Source organism: Carassius carassius, chromosome 35, assembly GCF_963082965.1.
Source record: "Carassius carassius chromosome 35, fCarCar2.1, whole genome shotgun sequence".
Lineage (NCBI taxonomy): Eukaryota > Metazoa > Chordata > Actinopteri > Cypriniformes > Cyprinidae > Carassius > Carassius carassius.
In genome coordinates, this window is record NC_081789.1 from 10,743,396 (window position 1) to 10,759,915 (window position 16,520).

Here is a 16,520-nt window from a genome sequence, read left to right on the forward strand (position 1 = left end):
TGACTGTAGAGGAAGTAACAGTACATCCGTCTAGTTGCAGATTGTAATCTACAAGATTCTGTGTAGTGTTTTTTGGTCCAATAATTAATATCTCTGTCTTATCCGAATTTAATTGGAGAAAATTATTTGTCATCCAATCTTTTACATTTTTAACACACTCTGTTAGCTTAGATAATTGTGAAGTTTCATCTGGTCTCGTTGAGATATATAGCTGAGTATCATCAGCATAACAGTGGAAGCTAATTCCTTATTTTCTAATAATATTACCAAGGGGCAACATGTATATTGAAAATAGAAGGGGACCTAGGACGGATCCTTGTGGCACTCCATATTTAACTGATGATAAATGAGATGACATCCCATTTAAGTAAACAAAATGGTAGCGATCGGACAGGTAGGATCTAAACCATCTTAGAGCCTGCCCTTGAATACCTGTATAGTTTTGTAATCGATCTATGAGTATGTCATGATCTATGGTGTCGAACGCAGCACTAAGACTCATCTGCTTGCCTGTGTAATGCCAAACCAGCAGAGGTAGCTCTCACCCGAGTACTGACTGTGTTCCACTTCCTCTGCTTCCTCTATGCTCATTTCCTGTTTGGTTGCTTTATTGTCAGAGACTGTGCTCATACTGATTGCGAAGTATTGCCAGTTAACCTGCCTTACCAAGTTTTTCTCTTTGATATTCTGACTGCCATGTATGACTCTGCCTGTTTGCCTGTTTACCGATTACCTGGATTCTTCCCCTTGTTATTTTGCCTGATCAGACTGATAAATGTGTTTGGACCTTTTGCCTGCCTGCTCACCTTAGCCTTTTGGATTGCCCCTGTAAGTGTTGACATGATTGCAGCATTATTCTGGTTTCGACCCTCTGCCTGCCTTCACATTACTGTTTACTGAAGCTACCCTTAATAAACTCCCGCACATGGATTCAGACTCGGCCTTAGCATCCTCATTACAGAATACTTCGCCACCAATGAATCCACTATAAGTTTCAAAACTGCTAATGGCCTTTGCCTAACAAAGTGAGATATTAAAGGGCTACTGGGAACAACCCGTAAAGCTTCAAAGCAAAGAAGTGTGCATTTCTAATGACTTTACTGACGGGTAGAGCAATCGATTGGGCAGCAGTCATTTGGGATACAGACACACGATTCAAAACTTCCTACTACTAAATATATTAAAAGGTAATCGCACGACTGCTGAGTATGCTGTTGAGTTCAGAATGATCGCCGCTCAGAGTGGATTTAATGATATTTCTCTTAAAGCGATCTTTCAGCAAAGCCTTAACCTCAAATTACAAACTGAACTTGTTTGTAAAGGAGAGGATTTGTCTTTCTCTGACTTTGTTACGCTAGCCATAATTGATAACTTGATGAGACAAGCCCCGAAAAAAGAAGAAGAGGTAGAGGAGTCCAACTTGAGTCATTAAATGTCATAAAAATCCCTCTCAGCTTTTATCCCCAGTTGAAACTAAACCTAACAACGAACCCATGTAACTCGGTAAATCAAGATTGTCTTTGGAGGAAAGAACAAGACGTTGACAGCTTCGTTTAAGCTTTTACTGTGGTGAGGCAGGCCACCACAGCCCTGGATGTCAACACAAGCCCCAAGCAGCTCCGAGGGTGAATACTGAACATTTCTCATTGTTGAGTAATAACTCATTCACACTACCTGTGACAATTAAGAATGAAGAGGTTTCTCTTGAATTCACAGTGATGATCGACTCAGGAGCTGCCTTGAAATTAATAAACAGAAGCATTGTTGACCATTAAATTCTTCCCACTCAACCTTGTACTCCCCTGATCAAGATCAAAGCAATTGATGACACACTCTTTGGAGAGGAAATTACTCAACAAACCAGAACTCTAACCCTCCATGTTGGCCTATGTTGGAGTCCATTACCCTGTACGTTGTTGATTCCCCTAAACATGAAAACATTCTCAGATACCCCTGCCTATTGGTTCACAACCCTGACATCTCTTGGCATCAAGGTGAATTAATCCAGTGGTCCATGTTTTGTATTAATCCCTGTTTTACTACACCGCCCCACAACCATGTCTCACAACCAGTATCGAAAGCCCAGATACCCACAAAATCATAAACCCCCTCTTGTTATGACGACATGTCAGAGGTGTTCAGCAAGACCAAAGCCACCCAATTACCACTAGGGCTGCAACTAACGATTATTTTGATAATCGATTAATCTGTCGATTATTTTTACGATTAATCGATTAATCAGTTTATGTACTTATATTTTAGTTTTTTCAATTTTTTCCCCAAGTAAATTATTAATAAATGGTCTTTATCCTTCAGCATAGATTTTAAAGAGATTTTAACCATTTTGCACTGTCATATCCTCATCAAAAATATACCTGGAGTTGTTTTATTGTGTTAGTAATCCTTTGTCGAACTCTTCTGCAATCAGAACACTGACCCATACAAATTTCAAAAGTAGATTTCAAATAATGTTTTCACCATGGCAGTCCTTAGAGCTCCTAAAGTAGTTTAACATCCCGAACAAAGCTTATTAAGGAATCTTTCAGAACATATTTTCACGAAGAATAAGGATAAAACAGAATAAAATTGCAGTGCATTGTATTTTATTATTTACTGGGAAACAGCTTTATAGCTTTTGCTGTGAAATTGTAAACAATCCTTCGAAAAAAGTGTCAATGGCATGAAACCTTAATGGAACTCACAATTGAAAGTAAAATCCATCAGAAGGTTGTCCAGAAAAAAAAAAATTGGACACACACAAAAAACCTGCTGTGTGAAAAAGAGCAGTAAATTCTTAGAAAAAAAGTGCATTTCAAATATCTTTAAACATTTACCTCTCTCATTCAGTCATAATTAGGCTGCAGGACTGAATTTTGAACTGGTAAACGACAAACTGATCACCGAACATGTTTGTAAAGCTTTAAATGTTAACTGTTAAAAAGCAATGTTATCAGCTTTTACTACTAAACATTTGCAGACAACATTGTACTGGAGAATCTGCACAAATGAAAGTCTTAGGGGCCGTTCACAAATCGTGCCTAAAAACGCGTGGAAAACGCTAGGCGCACCGCTTTCTCCTTCTTTCCAAAGCGCTCGGGCAGAAGCGCCCCTGAGGCGTCTGCCTTTGCTAAGCAACCATGACGTGCTCTCTCCTTGAAGACGCGGATATTTCAGCAAAGGATAAATGGATTTGCAGCTCAAAAAATCGCTTGCAGTAGCTCTGCTACTAAATTTATTTCAAAATGGAAATCCAAATACAACTATGATCAGCTGTTCCTTTCATCTTGACTGAGCTTTTTAACGTTGTTACGGGAAAGGACGAAGCTGATTGGTTAGTTCTTATCACATGACCCGCGGTGCGCTTGCGGCATTCTGAAAAGTTGAAATGTTTTTAACTCGATGCGGTGCGGTGTTGGAAATAACGAACTTGAGCGCGCAAAAGACGCGATATGTGAACGTCCCCTTAAACAGTTCCGTAGTGCAGAGTTTACAGGTTACTCTTCTTTTTTGAAGGCTCAAAGTAAAGTACTCCCACATCACGCTGAATGCTGCAGAGACGCTGTTCGGGAAGCACGTGACATAAAACGAGGCCAGCTATTGGCTATTCGCTACTTCTCCTGCTGTACTGGCTGAGTAAAACCTCCGGTGGCTCATTACTGCCACACTTTGGTCCCCGCAGATTTGAAATATGCATGAAATGAGCCGCTTACGGCAAATAAAAATTATTTAGCAACGAATCGATGACTAAATTAGTTAACTATTTTAATAATCGATTTTAATCGATTAAATCGATTCGTTGTTTCAGCTCTAATTACCACCCCACCAACCATGGGTTTGCACAATATATCTGCTTCCCAATGCCATGCCACCCAAGATTAGTATGGAAGCATATGGGTAGTAGCATTATTCAATTTGGGATGTAATATTCAAAATGACAATGCAATATGTAAAATGACAATGCATTTCTGTATTTACATTTACATTTTCCAATACATTTGTGCAACGTTTGGTGCAAAATGAAAATGAAAATTAAATTACATAATTTTCATTTGCCATTTCATACACCAGTTTTAATATGTAAAATGAATACTAATTGTAATGCTTTATAAGTTGCAAAATTAAAATGAAAATGTATTACAGAAATGATATGTATAACATGTTCAAGCAAAAACTGCGGCAAAATGATCATTTAAATGCTATTTTTCTTAAATGCATTAACACTCACAGTCAAGACACTTACGATTGCATTTTCATTCAGTGTCCCGCAATGAATGTAGCAAAATTCAATGTGCACATTGAAAATGCATTCCGAGCCGATCACGTCTCCGCCCCCTCGCGCCATGTCAATCACTGCGTGAACAAGGCGGGGCTTGCAGAAGGTCAAGAGACTCAAATCTCAAGAAGAGGATTCAAGTGAGAGAACATGGACAAGACAGTTGGTCCGTGTACGTTTTGATCATTTCGGTTTATGGCTTCAATATTTCATTCGCACTTGTGGGCGGAGCTGAAACGCTGCTTTCATCTGATTGGTCGAATCGATCCAGCTTCAGCTCGGTCTTTTCATTCTTTCAGGCAGAATAAGAGTCAGTGCGAGTGAAGCACTGTAATGTCTGAAACTACACTAACTGTTAATTAGCATAATATTTGAATCAGATGTAGCTGGGCACATAATTCGTGCTGCTGCGACCTGCAAATTATTTCTAGGTTGTATTATTGTATGAATATTGTCCCACTGATAAATACAGTGCAAATAGTTCTCTCTCTTTGGATAAAAGTGAATTGGAAATAAAAATCAATAATAGACTGAACAGTTCCATGTCTGTAATATTTACCACTCTCATATTTTAAGTCATAAGGCACTAGGTATGTGTGTGTGACATTAATAAATAATTGTAAAAATTAATATAGTTACATTTCTAAATAAAAATAGTAAAATTAGCTCTATGCTGCTCAGTGCTCCTGTAGCCTACCCCAGAGCGCCCTCTCGCGGCTGTAGACGGTAATGTTTTTTTTGGTTCTGAATAAATGCGACTTAATAGTCAGTCCAGTGCGACTTATATATGTTTTTTTCCTCGTCATGACGTATTTTTGGACTGATGCAACTTATACCGAAAAATACGGGTAACATTATTATTTATTATGAGAGTAATTGACACAGACTAGAACTTTAATGTTTCACCAAATTCAGCTCAGATCTTCAGACTCGTCTGACTCATGTTGCTGTATAACTGGCCAGACTTACCTTCCCAAAAAATCATATTTTATTTTATTTCATAAATTTAACTATATTTATTTCCACTTCACTGTTATTCAAGGCGACAGAACTATTTGCACTGTTTTTATCAGCGGGACAATATTAATACAATACTATAACCTAGAAATAATTTAATTTAACTGGCCAGACTTACCTTTCCAAGAAATCCTATTTTATTTTATTTCATAAATGTAACTATATTTATTTCCACTTCACTGTTATCCAAGGAGACAGAACTATTTGCACTGTTTTATCAGTGGGACAATAGTTATACAATACAGTATACAACCTAGAAATAATTTAACGGGGTCTCTTGCAAGTCGCAGCAGCACGAATTATGTGCCCAGCTACATCTGATTCAAATATTATGCTAATTAACAGTGAGTGTAGTTTCAGACATTACAGTGCTTCACTCGCACTGACTCTTATTCTGCCTGAAAGAATGAAAAGACCGAGCTGAAGCTGGAGCGATTCGACCCATCAGACAAAAGCAGCGTTTCAGCTCCGCCTACAAGTGCGAATGAAATATTGAAGCCATAAACCGAAATGATCAAAACGTACACGGGCCAACTGTCTTGTCCATGTTCTCTCACTTAAATCCTCTTCTTGAGATTTGAGTCTCTTGACCTTCTGCAAGCCCCGCCTTGTTCACGCAGTGATTGACATGGCGCGAGGGGGCGGAGACGTGATCGGCTCGGAATGCGTTTTCAATGTGCGCATTGAATTTTGCTACATTCATTGCCGGACACTGAATGAAAATGCAATCTTAAGTGTCTTGACTGTGAGTGTTAATGCATTTAAGAAAAATAGCATTTAAATGATCATTTTGCCACAGTTTTTGCTTGAACATGTTAGACATATCTAATCATTTCTGTAATACATTTTCATTTTAATTTTGCAACTTATAAAGCGTTAAAATTAGTATTCATTTTACATATTAAAACTGGTGTATGAAATGGCAAATGAAAATTATGTAATTTAATTTTCATCTTCATTTTGCACCAAACGTTGCACAAATGTATTGGAAAATGTAAATGTAAATACAGAAATGCATTGTCATTTTACATATTGCATTGTCATTTTGCATATTACATTCCAAATTGAATAATGCTACCCATATGCTTCCATAGACTATCCGGAGTTGAAAGCCAGGCCATGGAGGAAAACTTTGAGGAAGCCCTAAGCTCAGGTTTTATCCGTCCCTTCACATCATCAAACCGCCACAGGTTTTATCTTTGTAGAAAAGAAGGATGGAGGATTAAGACCTTGCATTGATTACAGAGAATTCATTTAACAGTTTAATTTTGTTATCCACTCCCATTAGTTCTAGAACAACTTTGTGAAGCCACCATTTACACCAAGCTTGATTTAAGAAGTGCGTACAATCTGATTAGTATAAAGGAGGGAGATGAATGGAAAAATGCCTTCCTCACCAATATGGGGCACTATGAATATCAGGTCATGCTGACTCACCAGCTGTCTTCTGATCCTTCATTAATGAAATCTTCAGAGACCTACTCAACCAGTATGTAGTCGCCTACATTGATGAATGTAATGCATTCCAAACTTCATAATCATCGGGAAAAAGGAGGCAGGAACCGACAGACAATCAAAATGACTTTAATAATCAAAATAAACACTAAACAGCACGGCAGCCCCTCACGGATGACTGCCGCGCACAAACAAAATCAAAACACAAAATAAATCCAGGCCTGGTCCTCTCTCGTCCTTCACTGTCTTCGCTCCTGTTTTATATCCTTCCATCTCCTCCATGGGACTCGAGACCGGTGGGTCGAGCAGGTGTCGCTCATTTCCCAATCGCTCCGTTCCCACGGCTCTCGGCCCCGCCCCACTCGCCACATACCCCCATCGCCCCTCGCATGCCGGCGGGTACCCACGAGACTACGCTCTACTCCCACCCCCCCTTCCCTCCGGGGGGGGGGGGGGACCACTCACGGTGACCTGCGGGAACCTGGGGTTAGGACAGACGAGGTGAGAGAAAAGGAGATGGAAGGATGAGGAGCGACAGAGACGAGAGAGGGGAGAGAGGAGAGAAAAAAAAATTCTGGTTCCCAGACGCACTGCCGCTCGGCCCTCCACCAGCTGGGTGATCTCCTTTGCGGTGCCTGGCGCGACACCTGGCGCGGCACGACACTCCTCCGCCGCCCGGTGGACGCTGATGGCTCCTCTGGTTTTGGGCAGCCGGCAGGAGTCCCCCATTCCCTGCTCCTCCCCGTTCAGGTGTACGGCAGCAAGCTCCGGTTCTCCGGCGAACGGCGCTGACTCCTCCGCTCCCTCACAGACGGCAGTCGCCCCTCCACATTGCGTCCATGGCAGCACACTTCCTCGCCCTGCTCAATGGCACCGCGGATTCACCACAGCAGCGAGGGATCTTCAGCAGTGCGTCCCTCCTTCTCCCAGGCCTCGGCACCAGTGTAACGCATTATGATTATGATTCATAATCATCGGGAAGAAGGAGGCGACAATTAAAATGACTTTAATAATCAAAATAAACACAAAACAGACACAAACAAAACCAAAAATAAAATAAATCTAGGCCGGTCCTCTCTTGTCCTTCACTGTCGTCTCTCCTGTTTTATATCCTTCCATCTCCTCCGTGGGACTCCTCCGCAGGTCTCGCTCATTTCCCAATTTACTCCTCGCTCCATTCCCACGGCTCTCGGCCCCGCCCCACTTGCCACAATGATATCTTGATTTACTCTAGATCTGAAAAGGAAGACATCAACCATGTCAGAACTGTTCTTATTAAACTATTGGAGAACAAGCTTTATGTGGAAAAGTGTAAATTCCACGTAAAACAAACAACCTTACTGGGTTACCACATTAGTCACGATGGAGTAAAGATGGACAAGACTAAAGTAAAGGCAGTCACCGAATAGCCCCAACCAACCACGGTAAAGGAACTTCAGTAATTCCTGGGCTTCACTAAATTCTTTAGACGTTTGATTTGAAATCACAACATTTCATCAATATTAACATCTTTCCTGAAGGGCAAGCCCCTAAAACTAAGATACACGGAAGAGACTATCAATGCATTTAATACCCTGAAGGAAAAATTCACCAAAGCAGCCATCTCAAAACATCCAGACCCCAATCTCCCATTTGTAGTCGAAGTAGATGCCTCAGACTGTGGGATCGGAGCTGTACTTTCCCAGCATCATGGCCAACAAGGCAGGCTTTTTCCATGTGCCAAGCTTGATGGTCCTTGTTCTTTACTCACTTCCAGTTTATAGTCATGTACCGACCAAGCAGTAAGAATAGCAAGGCAGATGCATTGTCCAGACGCTATGATCCCTCTACTGAAAGGCTTACCCTAGAACCCATTCTTCCTCCTTCAGTTATCATTGCTCCAATTTTCTGGGACATCATTGAGGAATTAAAGCAGGAACAACAACTTGACCCAACACCTAATAACTTCCCCCCAAACAAACAGTATGTACCTCACAACTTATGACAACTAATCATGCAATGGGTCCATACCTCGGTACGGGCCACCCAGGGATATCTCACACTCTTGGTCTGATTTGAAATTCATTCTGGTGGTAATCTACACTGAACAAAATTATAAATGCCACACTTTTGTTTTTGCCCCCATTTTTCATGAGCTGAACTCCAAGATCTAAGACTTTTTCTATGTACACAAAAGGCTTATTTCTCTCAAATATTGTTCACAAATCTGTCTAAATCTGTGTTAGTGAGCACTTCTCCTTTGCTGAGATAATCCATCCACCTCACAGTTGTGGCATATCAAGATGCAGATTAGCCATCATGATTATTGCATAGGTGTGTCTTAGGCTGGCCACAATAAGGCCAATCTAAAATGTGCACTTTTACTGTATTGGGTGGTCCGAAAAACAGTGAGTATCTGTGTGACCCCCATTTGCCTCACGCAGTGCAACACATCTCCTTCACATAGAGTTGATCAGGTTGTTGATTGTGGCCTGTAGAATGTTGGTCCACTTCTCTTCAATGGCTGTGCGAAGTTGCTGGATATTGGCAGGAACTGGAACACGCTGACGTTTATGGCGATCCAGAGCATCCCAAACATGCTCGCTCAATGGGTGACATGTCTGGAGAGTATGCTGGTCATGCAAGAACTGGGATAATTTTAGCTTCCAGGAATTGTGTACAGATACTTGCAACATGGGGCCATGCATTATCATGCTGCAACATGAGGTGATGGTCATAGATGAATGGCACAACAGGATCTCATCACGGTATCTCTTTGCATTCAAAATGCCATAAAATGCACCTGTGTTAATTTTTCATAACATTAAGCTTGCCCATACCATAACCCCACCGCCACCATGGGGCACTCGATCCACAACTTTGACATCAGCAAACCGCTCACCCACAAAACGCCATACACACTGTCTGCAATCTGCCCTGTACGGTGAAAACCAGGATTCATCCGTGAAGAGAACACCTCTCCAAAATGCCAGATTTGGGAACGAGTTCTGTGTCTTGTTTAAAGACGCTATGGGGAAAAAATAACTTTGGTACCCCAGGGGTGGAGAACCGAAAAGTAAGCTAACTCAAGATCTTAAGCGTGTTACGGTCAAAGACTTTCTGTTACAACTGTGCAGCATTTGGACCAAGCAGGCACACACCTATTTGTTATATTTAACAAATAATATCTAACACCCCCTCATCTAACCAAAGGGTCTATGGATCCTTCCCCCGAAATGCAACTAACACCTCAAAAAGGCCAACGTGCCTTTGGTTCCATGGTAACAAAAAGCCGCATTTCCACTGTCGGGCCAGTGCAAGCCAGGGCTTAAAGCGGGCCGGGCGGGGCTCATAGCCTCGGGCCAGTAGCACCGAGGCCAGAATAGCGCAGGGTTTCCACAGTGGAGCCTGAAGCTCCGCTGCGCTTCACTAAAACACGCCCTTTACACGCCTCTCAGAACAACGTCACGCAACCTCATCATTTAACCAACAAAGAGAAGTTATCACAAAACTAAGAAATAAGTCACTGGAACATGTGCAATCACAAAACGAACATGATAAAAGCGGCCGTTTGTTTGCATGCTTTGTTATATATTCTAATTCAAAAGCATCAATGTTTTAACTATAGAATAAGTGATACATTGATCATATTGATTTAAATTATCAGGACTCAAAATTAATCACACATAAATACACTTATTTCTATTTTATTTATTTTTAACATTTATGAAAATAGCCTGCTTATTCAGTCGAGTCAGTTTCTGTTTATTTGTAGACACAGTAGCCTATGTCACATTTAGAATGAATGATAATATCTCTATTTTTATAGAAGCTCCCGAACAAAAAACAGTATTATATTTTTTTATGATAGGCAACGTGGAGCTAAACTCTCGAGACGAGGCTTGTGACGGATCATATAAGTTACTAAAATACATGATTCTGATAGAGAATAAGAAGTTGACGTCTGATTTCTTCAAGCGGTCATACCATGTTTACTATGGTAATGTTAATGCCTAGCGTGCACAGACTTTTGCATTGCTTATAAATATTTCTGCCTTGTATGGTGATTATAATCCACATTGGATCAAGTTATTTCAAACACTTGCTGCTGACTGAAAGTAAGTTTTGAGCTTGACTTATTTAAAAAAGTGTTTAACGCTGGTGTTATAGCTGTTATCTTTCTGAAATGATCCGTAGCGCAGACTCTCTATTTTTATAAAAGCTCCCGAACAAAAATCATTATATTTTGATGATATGCAACGTGGAGCTAAACTCACGAAACCAGACGACAGATAAAATGTTACTTAATAAATAGACAATTGTGATAGAGAATAAGAAGCTGACGTCTGATTTATCCAAGCGGTCATATTTACCATGTTTACTATTGTAACGTTAATGTTTAGCGTGCATAGTCTTTTACATCGCTTTTAAATATTTCTGCCTTGTTTAGTGATTATAATCCACATCGGATCAAGTTATTTCAAACACTTGCTGCTAACTAAGAGTGAGTTTTGAGCTCAACTTATTTTAAAAAGTCTTTAATACCGGTGTTAAAGCTGTTATCTTTCTGAATTGATCCGCAGTGCTGAGCTCTCTAGACGCGGAGAAACTCCGCCTTTGTTCATAACCCCTCCTCTAGCCCCAGCTGGCCTGCTTTGGCCCAAGGTTTTCGTCGGGCCAAAAAACCCTGACCGTTGGCCCAGAGGAAGCCCCGGCAAGGCACGATCAAGCCCTGGAAGTGACAGTGGAAACGCGACTGGCCCTGGCACGCACTAGCACGCCCGGTTTAAACTCGATAGTGGAAACACGCTAATGACACACTATCTAGCCCCTTTCACACTGCGATTCCAGACAATACACGGGTAATGTGTCCCGGCACTTGTTCCTGGGTCGCTAGATTTTGCACTTTCACACAGCCAGTGATTACCCAGAATATGTGTGTGCGTTCACACACAACCCGTAAAGGTCCCATAAAGACATGTGACATCAGGGTGTGGCGTGTAATGTACGAGTCGAAAACGCTATGCACTTTTACTTTCACTGAAGCTGGCGAATGATCTCAGCTTCAGCGCAGAAAGTGAGGAACTAACTGATCTCAGTTTGCACATATTTGTTTCATCGCGAACGTTGATCTGCCTTCAAAACAGCCGGTCATCACTACGACACACACTTTATGGCATTAGTTCTTGCTTTTGTTCACACAGCGCTTATTCCGGGACTGAACCTGGCAATGTTACTAGGTCCCCGACCCGGGATCAATCCCAGAATCAATCCCGAGACGTGTTTGCTTTAATACAGAAGGCGACCCGGCAATGTACCGGCAATTTTCCGGGTCCAACGTGCAGTGTGAAACGGGCTTCAGAAAACACTAGTTTTATTGCCGAAAAGAATGCGGGCAGGGCAACACTCACGTCATGTCCCCTTAGAAGAGACACATAATGCCCATAAAATGGACTCTTTTCTAATAAGTTCATAAGAAAACCTCTCTTTGAATGAATACACATATATCAATATCCTTCAGATCATTGTGTATATTAGTGCTTTTCTTGTATATTGTCTGTTGAATTTGACTGTTTTATGCATGCTTATGATAGATCACTAGTTAATATAACCTCACTTATACCATATTTGGTCTCTATCAAATAGCCTTCTAATGGTCTAAACGAGTGTGTATATTATATATTGATACTTATGCAACATATAAGTGTTCTAACAATCTTTACTAGTTTGTATATCAACTTCTGATCCAGTTACATTTGCAAACTGCCATGCTCTCAGACAAAGGGTCATAAAAGTCCCCAGTATTTCCATTCTCCCACTTGGAATTTCAGCCTTTCTCATTGAACAAGCACATCCTGAGAGGTGTGAACTGTCTCAGACTTCAAAAGGCTCAGCCAACAGTTCCGCGCATTGTTTTCTTCTTCTGCTAAGTCTTCTGTGTCCGTGTGGAGAGCCTGAGCTGCTGCAGGCATGCCCAGTGATTCCCAACACATTGCTTAGGCAGTCTGTGGTTCTGTTAGATCTGGTGGATAAGGATGGAAAGAAATAAGGATTTGAGTTAGAACGCTTCTAAGGACACCCTAAGTTTGTGCCAGTACTTTGGCCTTGACTTTCCTTTCATCAAGATCCTCTGACTTAGAATGGTTCCTTCTCATCACCTAACTTTAGCCAACCTACCGGAGCCCCAAAGTGCATCAGGACTCTCTTTCGAGACTAGCAAGTATCAAACTTAGTCTTAATAATTGATACATTAAGTATCATTTGCATCTTTACAAATACTTACAGTGGGTCTTCTAAATATTTATAATTATAACTAGTTATAATTCATTATTCATATTCCCCATTTGAGCTAATTCGCTACAACTGATTGTATAATGCAGCGAGTGTCTCCTTTAAGCAAAAATGTTACTGAAGCTAACAAAGAGCTGTTTCAACCTTCTAAAGAGGGCTGAACGCTCAATGTAAAATATTAGAGCTCTGACAGGGCAGAGTAATGATAACTTGTGATCCTTTTAAGAGGAAGGAAGCGCAGAGAGCGTAATGACCCATTCTCTGAATGGAGAGGAGAGCACCTTGGGTGTATAACTGTGCCTTGGTTTCAGGATGACTTCCAGCATGACTACAGCTCTCATTCGAGTTGAGTCGAAAACTGCCCCCAGGAATGGTATCTGTTTACTGGGGAGCAGCATGCTCTTGGCGAAGTTGTCCCTGACCCTGAGCATGAGCCAGTCGGTGAGGTAATTGACAACGCAGATTCCGATCTGCCTCAGAGAAAGAGCTGCATCCATGGACTTCATAAAAGTGAAGGGAGCCAGGGACAGCCTGAAGGGGAGGACCATGTACCAATAAGCCACTTCCATGAAGGCGAATCTAAAGTATAGTTTATGACGAGGGGCTATTTGGATGTAAAATTATGCATCTTTCAGGTCCAGAGAAAATATCCAGTACCCTGAGCAGATTTGCGAGAGGATCTGTTTCAGGGTAGTCATCCTGAACGACCTTTTCATGAGGGCACGATTCAGGTGTCTGAAATAAAGGATGAGCCAGAGCCCACTTTTTTTTTGCAGGACGTGAGCGTCCTTGCTTTCTACTGAGGTGGAGACCATGCTGCTGTAGCGCGGGGGTCTTCAACCGAATTGGAGTGAATATCCTTGATTTATTATCCCCATAACCCACTATGACACACCAGGAATGGCCTGCCAGGCCACAGCCCACGTTGCTAGGGGTTGGATTAGCTCGAGTGACAAGCTGCCTGAAGGCAGCACACTCATGGGAAATGGAAAAGGAAATTTGCTCTCTTTTTGAAAGTGAATGCGTTTTATTTTTCCCACTATTAACAGCGATTTGTTGCTTGAGCGGGGCCAGAGTTTACAACCAATACATTTCCCTCTGCACCCAGTTCAAGTTGAATGGGGTGATAGGAGGCTTAAGAGAGGTTGATTGCAGGGTGGTCCGGCTGCAGCTAGACCTGCTGATTTAGCAAAGAACAGTTAAAAACCAACTAAATCCAGTTAATTTAAATAATATAGAACAAAAATTGTGACAGTGTAGGAAAACTTCAACAACCATAAAACACTCGGCTGTTAGCCAATCCATGAGCGTGGTTACAAAAATGTGTACAATCTATAGTTTTAACAAAAAATAAATAAATATTCTTCCTTGGCATATAAATTTAATTTTTTGTTGATATTGTGTGTTTCCTTATATGGTACCTTCACACAGAAAGATGAATGTAGGGGTACTGTGAAGTCCTGTTACAGCTGAAAAAGCAAACTTTTCCTTAATTCCTTTATCATAGAAGTATACTAATGATGCCTTAAGGAGAAATATATACTTCAAACAAAATCGTAGAAAGAACTAATATGATGTAATTTCCAACAAAGTCAGGCCAAAATGAAGTTTGTTTTGAGTTTGTTTCAGCAGTTTGAAACAGCTCACCAAAACAAACTTTCCAGGGGTGTTCGTTTTGGCTCCTAAACACATTTGAGCATCCATTGGTCCATGGCGGTTACGCAATCGGTGTGTGTGTTTTGAAACTCCACCTTCTTTGACGTGCATTTTTTTCCCAGGTTCGTTTCTCATTCTATACGGAGATCCAAGCATAGAACAACATCTCCTGAATACACTGTATCGAATTGCTGAGCTGGCAAAAATATATCCGTACCCATATGATCGCTAGCAGAGAGACTTTAAGCATTTAATTCCTAGGAAGAAATTGCAACAACGCTTGGTGTGGATGACCCGGAGTTATGCAAAAAGCGACATAGAGGAACATCCAAGACACGTTTTCCAAAGCCATGGAAAGAATGAAAGTACCAAATACATGTTTCAAATAAATGTTACACCATGGTGCTGCTGCTGCTGTTTTCAGTAAGCGAATTTAAAGGGTACAATAAATGAAATGCCAAAAAAAATAATAATAATAAACCTTTGTTTTTATCAAAGCAGCGCGACACATTTACTTTAATCTACACACCGCCTCCAGCACAAGGGTGTTGAAATGTTCAGAAACAGTATACCGTCGCCTTTTCAAACTTCTTTTTGACCCCAAACGAAGAACAAAAAATAACTTTGTTTGAAGTATATCGGGGCATTCAATATACTGTCCCAGTAGGCAGCTTGTTTTGGAGTTATATTGTTTCTTAAAAAAATTTATATATAATGTATTCAAATGGTTGTATTATCTCTAAATATGCAGGTATGATGACGATGGGAGAGAATCTTTGGATCCTGTGGATCAAGACCTGATGGACGATGATCCTGAAGCTTACGTCACTAACCTGTCCTACTACCACCTGGTTCCCTTTGAAACTGACATCTTGGAGTAACACAAACAATTCTGCATGGGTGGACATTTAAGGGGAGCACTGAATCCCACCTAAACAGTTCAGATCCAGCATGTAATATCTGCCAAGTGATGGATGTGCCAGCGCTTATATTTTCTGATTGGTAGTGTTTATGATGAGTTTGAATGCAGAGATTACTGCAAGCTCCCTGCTTTGACTTTGTTCATCAGATTTGTTGGCCTCAGCCCAAAATTACACCTTATTCACCCACGTGCCTCATTGTTCAACGTAGAATCATGTTGTAGCTGTACTACTGTAAAAAAGAAATGCTATTTCTTGTGTACAGACTGATGGTGGCCTGAAAGATTTAATTTTCTTTTGTTTGTAAAGCTCAGGCTGTACTGTTTTTGAGGTTGTGATTCTTTTTTTTTTTCAAGGCCCAAGGCCTAGAAAACCTGCCTGAAAAAATTATTCTTCAGAAAGAGGTTACTCTAGAAACAATCCTTTGGCATTAGATGATGATATGCAGATGTTCCTGGAGAAGAAGATCCACATAAGGATTTATCAATATCAAGAATATTATCTTGATGTACAGTACAGACCAAAAGTTTGGAAACATTACTATTTTTAAATTTTTTTGAAAGAAGTTTCTTCTGCTCATCAAGCCTGCATTTATTTGATCAAAAATACAGAAAAAAATTTAATATTGTGATATATTATTACAATTTTAAAATAATTGTTTTTAAATTTATTATACTTTAAATTATCATTTATTTCTGTGATGCAAAGCTGAATTTTTAGGATCATTATCACATGATCCTTTAGAAATCATTCTAATATGATGATTCATTATCAAAGTTGGAAACAGTTCTGCTGCTTAATATTTTTTCAGAACGTGATACTTTTTTAGAAAAAAAAAAAAAAAGAAGCTATGTTTTTAAAATATAAATATTTTGTAATAACAATATACACTACTGGTCAGTAATTTGGGGTCAGTCATTTTTTTTCTT

At 40.5% G+C, this 16,520-nt stretch overlaps 1 protein-coding gene across 1 annotated transcript in view; it reads left to right on the forward strand.

The window, feature by feature from the left end:
• pxdc1b (PX domain containing 1b) overlaps window positions 1-16,096 on the forward strand; it is a 66,552-nt gene extending 50,456 nt beyond the window's left edge. Inside the window, exon 5 of the mRNA XM_059524423.1 lies at window positions 15,423-16,096. Coding sequence (XP_059380406.1) covers window positions 15,423-15,552 — 130 coding nt within the window. The 3' untranslated portion in view covers window positions 15,553-16,096. The remainder of the gene's footprint in view (window positions 1-15,422) is intronic.
• Window positions 16,097-16,520: the final 424 nt, after the last annotated feature.